The sequence below is a fragment of the Limulus polyphemus genome, unplaced genomic scaffold (genome assembly GCF_000517525.1).
Source record: "Limulus polyphemus unplaced genomic scaffold, Limulus_polyphemus-2.1.2 Scaffold1031, whole genome shotgun sequence".
Classification (NCBI taxonomy): domain Eukaryota; kingdom Metazoa; phylum Arthropoda; class Merostomata; order Xiphosura; family Limulidae; genus Limulus; species Limulus polyphemus.
This window is the reverse complement of record NW_013666641.1, coordinates 135,810-145,920: the sequence shown is the minus strand read 5'-3', so window position 1 is coordinate 145,920 and position 10,111 is coordinate 135,810. Positions and strand designations below refer to the sequence as shown.

The 10,111-nt window shown below is 30.5% G+C and overlaps 1 protein-coding gene across 7 annotated transcripts; it reads left to right on the top strand.

Moving 5' to 3' along the window:
* The first annotated feature begins 642 nt into the window (after positions 1–642).
* Positions 643–9,110, top strand: LOC106461783. Of its 7 annotated transcripts, none has more exons than XM_022388844.1 (3): positions 643–753; positions 2,175–2,715; positions 5,999–9,110. In XM_022388844.1, the coding sequence occupies exons 2-3, from the start codon at positions 2,240–2,242 to the stop codon at positions 6,507–6,509; spliced, it is 987 nt and encodes a 328-aa protein (XP_022244552.1). In that variant the 5' UTR covers positions 643–753; positions 2,175–2,239; the 3' UTR covers positions 6,510–9,110. The 7 variants fall into 7 exon arrangements, with proteins under 7 accessions (XP_022244552.1, XP_022244556.1, XP_022244555.1 ...); XM_022388848.1 differs by having other exon boundaries at positions 651–802; positions 2,257–2,715; XM_022388847.1 differs by having other exon boundaries at positions 651–802; positions 2,252–2,715.
* Positions 9,111–10,111: the final 1,001 nt, after the last annotated feature.

The following is a 10,111-nucleotide window of genomic DNA, read 5'->3' as shown; positions in this document are numbered from 1 at the left end:
TACCTACTATTCGATTAAACAAAAGTTGACCATGAGTTGGCACTGGACTAAGTACCTTCCCTCTAGTATATTAGTTCAAAATTAAGAAAGGCTAATCGCAGATAGCCTTCGTGTAGTTTTACTTGAAATTCTGAAACAAAGGCCCGGCATGGCCAGGTGGTTAGGGCACCTGACTCGCAATCTTCAAATCCCCGTCCCACCAAACATGCTCGCCTTTTCAGCAGTGGGGGCGTTATAATGTGCATAAACCCCACTATTTGCTGGTAAAAGAGTAATCCAAGAGTTGATAGTGGGTGGTGATGACTAGCTGCCTTCCCTCTAGTCTTTCACTGCTAAATTAGGAAGGGCTAGCGCAGATAGCCCTCGTGTAGCTATGCGCGAAATTCAAAACAAACAAACTGAAACAAAGACTCCATTAGTAAATATGGTTCCCCTCTACTATTGTCTACAAATAATTTCTTTGAAATAATACAAATGGTTTTTACGTATGAGATATTTGTATTGTGTGTAGTATGAAACTTGTAATAGTGGTAGCAAATCAAATAAATTATAACTCATATGGTACGAAACTGTAAAATAAAAAATACTAAAATGTTTAGTGCAATTTCTCATGCTCGTTAGAGGACGCGCCATACTTTAATTTAAAGGTAAAATCATAATAATGTAGAACGTACCGAAGTCTGGAAGTGTAGAAAAATTTAATTGTAAATTGACCTGAATTAATGTGTGGTGGTTTCCTTTTTAACTTTCAAGGTAAAATTGTTTCAGTGAAACGACGTGGAGTTCATCTTAGATGAAAAATGTAACTAAAATCATGTTCAAATGTACTTTGTAATACAACTTGTATTGTAAGAAACGTTGGTCGTAATTTTTATGTATTACTTGAGTTTTTAGTAAAACAATACTGACCTTTCTATATTTTTAGTTCTTACTTTCCATCGATGGTTGTTTTTAGCGCAGTGGACTATTTTCATCAAAGAAAAAACAGACTTTGGTCATTTGTTACTGGAGTTTAAGTTTCAACAATTAATATGAATTATGTAATCAAACTGTCTTAACTTTGTTCTACTACTACTACTAAATATTTTTCTTGATTAAATGGTTGTTGATAGTTTAATTGTATACATTTATTACTAAGGGATGGGCTTAAAACTTTAGAGTACTGGACTACTAGTCCTACATTTTGCAGTATCTGCAGGTTTGGTTCCATACCTATAGGAAATATTTTTTTACTACAACTACTAGTGGAGTACCTCATGGGACAACCTTGGGTCTTTGCTCTTTATATATATAGTAATGATATTGTTAGTACACAAGTAAAGTTTGGTGATATAACACTAAACACTTTGATTTCTTCGTGGAATAGATTGAGCGTAATGTTAGGCTACTGCATGGATACTTTTATAGTATGCTTTTCTATAGTATAAATGAGACAATTATGACATTATTAATAGGTAAATTGAAAGCTTAGCTGATTTTCAATATTTTAAGCCTAGTAATCTCTTGCAAGTCAATTTGACTGATCAAGATTCCTAAGCAATTATTTAGTCTCAATTGTTGTTTTTTCTATTTCTTACTGTGGAAAGTAGAAAAAAAATATTGAAATATTCTGTTGCATTATAACTCATAGAATTATAGATGGGTTGTAGTTATTAAAATTTGCATGATAGTCATGTACATTTAATAATTTTCCATGAATGTAAAATGATGCTATTATAATTATTTTAAACATCATTGCACAAAATTGGAGAAATAAGTTATTCAATCATGGAAACTTTTGAGGTGTACCAAAAATTGGTAATTTTTGAAAGACTATTGGTGTACTGCTTACTTCAGAATTTTTCTTTGCACTGGACGATAAACTCACTTATGGATACTTCTTAACAGTTTATTCCTGTTAATTAACATCTCAGCTAATTCTATATTTATAAAAGTAGTGTCTGACCTAAGATTGTGAACTTAAGTTTGAATTAGAATAGTTTCGCCTAACATATTTGTTTTGTATGAAGACAGTTTATATTTATAGTTATTTGTCCTAATGATTTTTTGTGTTAATATTCTGAATTATTTTGTCTTCCTTCCCATTTTTAATTACAGTATCACTGATGGAATTAATGATGGTTTTATCATAAAACTTATATTTGAGTACTAATATGTAGTCTCATACTTTTCAGTGATTACAAGCAAAATATTTACTTTTGGATTATGTGTATCATAATACATCAGATACTAAACTATAATGCCTTACAAGATTAGAGTTTTAAAAGAAAAGAAGAGAGAATTATGGAGGAAATATTCATCGAGAAGAAGAAAAACTAACTTCAATGATGGACTGAGAAGAGAGGTTATGAATAAACAGACCACATTAGATGCAGTAAACAAAGATGAGATTCCAGAGATGAGGTGTAAAAACACTTCGGAGCACACAGAGGATAGCGGGGAGGAGAAAATTAGTCATAATGGAGGAGTCATTAAACAGAAACAGGCCACCTGTAGTGGTAAAAATAGAAGAAAGATTAGAGAGAAACAAACAGTCTATAATTTTAGGAACAGAGAGAGAGTTAAACAAACCCGATATAATGTGATAAATAAAGAGAAAATTGAGGAAAAGCAAGGCAGTAACAGTGCTAGAAATAGAGAAAGTCAAGATAGACGTGGCTACAATGCTGAGAACAAAGAAACAAAAAATCAAAGCATCTGTAAGTCAGAACATAGGTAAGATTATGATTCTTGTTAATATTGTAGGCGGATTGACTTTTATTTTAAATGTTCACTGCAATAGAAACTTTCTGCTTAATGTTTTGAGGAAAACTAGTTTTCTGGTTTACCAGTTCTTCTGAATAATTAGTTGATTAGTTCAAGAAAATAATATATGGTATTAAAATAAATAACAGTGTGTTAAAAGATTCTTACCATGATTTTAATGCATTGTGACATACGTAACAATTGATGAAAATTACACTTTACCAACTCACACTAAAACAGTTGTTCGTGCAATCTGCTAATATAATTAGTATCTCAACCATTACTGTGTCTGTCTTAAAACCATAAATAATATTCAACGTTAAACTGGTACACAATTAAAAACATTTTATTTAGGCCTATCTATGGGCTTCAAAAATTTGACGACTCTTCATGTTTTGACGTGACAACGTCATCCACAAGTGCCAAAATACTATAATTATGTGTTTCTCTTCTTCTTCCCAGCCTGAAGAGCCTTGATATTGAGCAAAAACTTTGATGTTATTGGACATTCTTTTTTACTATCACTTAAACATTCCTATTAATACTTTATATAGGTAGAATCAATAAGAATTTAGAATTGCTCAAACACTGTGTAGCAGAGTAAAGAAAAAGATACAAAAATCACTCTCAGAAAATATAAACAAAGATATTGAATAACTTGCTTGGAACCAACTGTGTCTAGCTGGGAGCATAAGTAATTTTTTTTCCATGGATTGGTAATAACAAGAAGGCTATATATATTTATAAGAATATATTGATGATAACATGGTTCATTTATAAAGGAGATATTTAATAATAGGTTCCCTTGGCCCATTGTGGCTAGTCCATTAATTTCATCAAACAGCTGTTTACCTATATCCAACTCTGACTACCCAAATACTCGTAAAGCCTTGTCTTGAACAGTCCTAATTCTGTCTACCATGTTGAAAAGCAGTATACTGCAAAGTTTGAAAGCCCTGTTAAAAATGTGCAGGTAACTTCAACCCTGCCAAATCTTAAATCTGTGTCCTCTAGTCATACCACTCTTACCATTAACAAAAATGTTGAATGAATATTAACTCTTCTTGTTTGTAATTTTGAATACTTCGGTTATATACCCTCCAACTCATCCTTCTTTTCTCAAGGGAAAATTTTAAGGACCTTAACTTGTCCTGATTTCAAGTAAAAGACTCTCCACCCCCAGGAATTATCTTAGTTTCATTTCTTAGAACCCTTTCCAACAACTCGGTGCCTTCTTAAAGTAAAAAGCCAATGACTGAACATGATACACTAAATGAGGTCTAATCAGAGATCTGTACAAAGGAACAGTCTTCTTTGACTTGTATTTAATATTACTGTATTCGTTTTATGTACTTTTTCCATATTTATAGGAAAATCAGTACATATACATTTTTGTGTCTTCAAATATTTGGTTGTTGGTTATCTTTAATTCACCTAAAATTTTCTTAATTACACCTTTTGATAACAAGAATAGGTAACCCACTCAGAGATACTTTTATTGAGCTGTAGTAACTTTATCATTTTTAGAATTATTTATGTAACTGGCAGATGCCTGTTGAAATAATTCAATAATAATTTTTCTAAAAATAATGGTGAATAAATGTAAAATGTGCAGTCAGCACAATCCCTTGGATGAGAACATATATGAATATGATTATTCAGTAGGTTATTTACAACCATCTTTTGCCATATCATGTGTTAGTTCAAGAAGTAAAATTGCATTGTGTTTTTTTTTAAATAAAGGAAACTGATGGCAATGCATTGTTGGCCAAAATGTTTGGGGTTTAGGTACAATGGGTGCATCAAGCACAATAGAGCACTCAGGTTTGTTAAGTAGCTGCAGGTATCTTTTCTGATGTATCTTTCATTTTACTGAGTGCAAGAAAAGATTGCTACCAAAGTGAGTGCTTTTTGAAGTTGTCATTTCTATAATAAGTGCCAGAGGGGATATATTCAATTTAATTTGTTCAACATGGTAGAATAAAATCATGCACATGCATAATACCTACATTGGGGGAAAACAACAACAAATATATATTCAAACATGTTCATCTCTTTATACGTTTTTTCTATTCATGTTGCTGCCTTCGAGATATTTCTTTCAGTCAATCAACTGAAGAAGTCCTGTTTTTTTCATGAAATTCTCTCACAAAAAAAAAACATTTTTGTTCTTAAGTTTCTTTCTCAGATTGACTGTTCAGCACATATGAAGACTGACAGATCAATATTGATATCGATATGAAATTTTAGCAATTGCAAGATAATTTTCCTGTTATGTACTCTTGAAAATAAGCATTTTGTTAATTTTTTTTGTATTATTAACTGATAAGGAGATGACAGACAAACAGATATTTGGCTAATTCATATATATATATATAGATATTTTCTCTTGTTGACACTGTGGTTACAGGACCCGTTCCATGAACATGAAGACAAGTTTGCTGGTTCGTGTGAATGATAGTAAAGTTAAGTCTTATGAAACACTAGAAAATAATTAAATAAATAGTGTTCAAATAAATAACGTGTTATTAATTTGTACCTGAAAATCTGATTTGTAAAGGACTTAAATAAAATTTACAATAATTGCAATTCACTTGCTTAATCTTGTTGATGTTATATCTAGTGCTTAGACCAGTATGTCTGTTGTATCCCAGCTGGCCTGATTAGCCCTGGTATTATACAAAAAGAGCCTCTTCGACACTAGATATAGCAGATGTAGTTTGGTTGACGTATTATAAAATAATCTCCTTTCCTTTTACTCATTGGTTCCTAGAATTATATTGCCTTTATTAATAAGATTAGACAGGATTATTTTAAATGATTTTTGATATTAAAGTGTAGTGAGCTATGTTTACAAATAAGAGATTGTAATGAAATTTAAAGTGCTATTAGTGGAACTTCTCCTGGGTCACAAGAAATTAAAGCTAGTGCTAAAAAACTGCTGAACATGGCATTATAGTTTAATAGTCTCTCCTGTTTGCTAATGTGTTTCTTCAATCTGACCTGAACTTTGCTTTGTACTCTGTACTGGAATGCTACCGATTCATGGCATACTTAGACCTACATGTGTTATTGATCTCAGAAACACCCCCCACACACACACAAAAAAAACACACTTAAATCCCATGTATTGTAGAATTTTTCTACAGGTTGTATAAAGCCAACAGTAGTCTTGTATAATTCATATGAATATTTTTTTCAGATTTATTAGCAATGTGTATTTGTTTATTATACGTTTGTTATTAATCTGTAGTGAAATTATTGAAAGAAAGATTACTGAAGTATTCCAAGCATCATCAGACAGACCTGTACAAAACCACAGACAAACAAAAACATTTGGGGAGCTGTCCGAACCTCCCCAATATCTCTGTGAAGCATGTCAAGTATCTATGACAAATTTACAGAATTATTGGAAACATGTCAATGATTTATGTCCAGTAAAGAAAAACAAAGAACTATCTAAAACTGAAGTTGCTGATTGGCGAAAGAAAGTAGAATTCAACAGTGCTTTATTTCATGGTTGTTGTCCTGTTTTCACCAAAGTGCCAGTAGAAACTTCAGTGCTGCTTATTAAACGAGAGATAAGCTTACAAAAGAAATTAAAATCAGAAGTTCAAGACCGAGATGATGGAGAATCTTCGTCCAGTTTTCAGAGTTGTAATATATGCCACAAAATTTTTTTTTCTTATGCCAGATTTCTTCAACATCGTGTTTACCATAAACTTGCCAATACTGTTGTAGAAAATTCTGTTGAGACATTGTAGTATCTCTTTTCAGACACATATGAGGAGTTGAAATTAGGTTTTGCTGTATAATTAACATTCTTTTAACTTTCTATTCCTACAAGATTTTTTTCTTATTTTAAGATGTAATCAAGAAAGCGGCTACAGTATTTCATAATTGATATCAATAAAAAAAAAAATATTTTTCTACCCCCAGATGCTCTTGATTAACAATGGTTTTATCACAAAAAATTTTGTCTGTGATAACAAAAAATTGTCTTTGAAAGTGTGACTTTGGTAATTGTGTGAATACCTTTTATTATAAGTGAAAAATTAAAGCTCCTACTGAGAAGAAACTAATGAAAATCACTTCCATCTGATTTCTTGTTGGAAAAAGGAAGAAAACTGTGTATTTATGGTATGCTTACAAAATTTCATGAAAAATTTATTTAATATACAAAGTACACATGTTCGTGAATATTTTTTATGAACACATTTTATAATCTTTGTATATGAAACTATAAATAAATTTAGGGCCTTAGTATAAGACTTAATTGAACTTAATACTATGTATGTGACTCTGTAGTTCTGAAATGGAGACTGTATTTAATTTCCTTTTTGTGCTTGATAGAATTACAGATGTGTCAAGACATGCAAGTTTATTTAGAATTTTATCTTTGATGCCAATTCAAGGTCAATGTTTCTACAGCTTAATTTTTAGATAGAATTTGTTATTACATGTAAATAACTATAGGTTAAACTAGTTTCACAAAAGTTGTTAAGCATAGTAAAGAATATCTAGGTTTGTGATGCGTATTTCAGGATTACTGAAAGTTGTAATATCTTTATGTGTAGCTGTGTAGTTATTTCAGTTGTGGTTGATCTATCCTAGAGTCTGAAAAATCTACATAGATCTCGTGTCTTCAGTAGAATGATAAAAGATGATTCTGTCATAAGTTTATCTGACCAGACCAGTTTAATTAGTTTTTACATACAGATTAAACTTATAATTCTGCAGAGGAAAGCCCTGCATATTTTCATATAATGTTTTTGCTGTAGTGCTTCTGTCATAAGTTTATCTGACCAGACCAGTTTAATTAGTTTTTACATACAGATTAAACTTATAATTCTGCAGAGGAAAGCCCTGCATATTTTCATATAATGTTTTTGCTGTAGTGCTTCTGTCATAAGTTTATCTGACCAGACCAGTTTAATTAGTTTTTACATACAGATTAAACTTATAATTCTGCAGAGGAAAGCCCTGCATATTTTCATATAATGTTTTTGCTGTAGTTGAATGTGTCATTATGATGCCTATGTGGAGGAACTTTCTTTAGCTGAATATTGTGCATTGATGAATAAATGGTCAAGTTTTTATACCTTATAAATGTATTCCACCCCCATTGTTTTAGATCTCATTGGTATTAGTAATATTTAAAGTTTCTCTAATAACAACAGACAACTCTTAAAAGATCTCTTTTCATCCTGTCATCAATTTGTTTTAGCTTTTATTACCTAATGTATGAGGATATATTTTGTGATTGTAAAGACATTGTGAATATTTTAGTCAGCAGCAACCATATATTGGTTTTACATTCCTCTTTTATGTTATTAATTAACTTGAAACCTGTTAATACAAAATGATTTTATTTCTGCTTGCTTATCTTAGTGTATTTAAAATTATATCAGAGTAGATAATATAAGAAAAGAGGAAAACTTTGTGTGGCGTAGTAGCTAGCTTGCTGATCTATGAATTGGGAAGTCCAAGGTTTGCCCTGAAATACTATGGAACAGTTTAAATACTTTTAGCTGTGGATGAATTATAAGAATGATGTTCAATTCAGTTATTTTATTAAAGCCTTTGTGGCAGCATGTGCTACTGACTGGCGACTTCCTCCTGGTCAGTAGTTCAAAATTATGAATGGTTATACCTGAACACTAGAAGGTTACTGACTGGTTTTATTGGCCAACTATTGCATACAGTTCCATTCTGGTAGAAAATACCAAAAACTGAAAAAAAAGGTGTGAATATATCAGCTTTTTCTACTAAATCTTAAACAAAAAATATAGTAATAATAATCATTTTCTCAAAAGAATTTGGAACATTGCTATCTATGTTAAAAACAAACAAACATTATCTTAATATTTGAATAGCTGTTGGCTGAAGTTTTAAAAATCTAAGTGCAGAATTGCTTTTAACATTAATGTAGACTGTGTTTCAGGCAGTTAAATGTTTGAATTTTTTAGAAATGAAATCAAGCATCGTTATTATGTTGCTGTACCAGAAGTTGGTGTATTGATGCTTTGTTCAAATTCTTTTTAGACACTAGTGCTTTTATTGAGTACCTGGGCAGTATTAATGGTCCCTTTTTTTGTATGTTTAACTAACTGATGCATTTCTTCATTAGAGGTGGTAGATCACAAAGCATTTATAAATAGATATGTTCAGTGATTACCTGTTTCAACCACAGTTGTTGTATTTTAAAAGATTTTTTGGTGGTTAAAGCAGATATTTGGTATCTGTTCTACACCATATTGGTGATATTATTTTGTTACTGTCAAATATGTAGGTTTTAATACTAATATAAACTGTGTTAATTTGTTGCCACATGTATATCCAGTTTAAATAAAATTATTTTCTTCTATTGTGTTCAGTTTCAATAATTTGTACATATTGTAAAGATGTTCAAAATTCAAAACACCAAATAGACTACACATACATTTTACAATTTTACTTGTTTATCATATGTTATTCGGTAATTGATTTTTAAATACATTCACTTATTACTTTTAGTACTTGGAGGAACCATGAAATTTTTATCATATTTGCTAGAATTTTATTAAAAGGTTATATATATATATATATATATATATATTTTTTTTTGTAAGAGTAAAACAAAAGTTATATATTTAGTTAATGTTCCTTATTATCTTATTTATAAGTACTTTCAAATATTGTATTTAAATTCATGTGCTTTTCTATTGACTGATTAGTAGCCCTATCATGATGTGAAAAGATTGTTTTTCAAGTATTCGGCAGTTCACATCATTACTGGTATTGGTAGAGTTGACTAAATGGGCAAGTGCTTTAAACAGTGATCTCATTGGTGCCGTAAACATTCCTATATTAATTAAAACAAATGTTTTATATTTATCTGCCATAAGGATATCATTTTACTGTCTTTACCCATTTTTTACCATGGATTTTTGAATTTCCTTAAAGGTCATTTGGTTAAATTGAGCATTATTTCTTGTAGTTTGGAACATGCATGATTTGACCAAGCTTGTAGTATTATGGAAGGCATCATCAAATTGACTGTATGTTAGTTACTGAACAGTAGTGACTGATTCTATATTTATATTTAAAATGATTGTATATGTTCTTTACAGATGTTTCAAATGTTTGTATAATGTATAACCATTTTTAATACAATAATACACGTGAAATTATGCACTTTGAAGATGTTTAACTGTAAACATAAAGTATAGCAAAGAAATGTCATGTGAATCAAGATATGAAATTAATTTTAATCAATAATGTTTACATTCCTCATGTTTTTTAAATATATATGAAAATATCCCTTAGGTTTTGATATTGTGTTAATCACCCAAAATAAAATAATGTATTAAATGTAGTGTTTGCT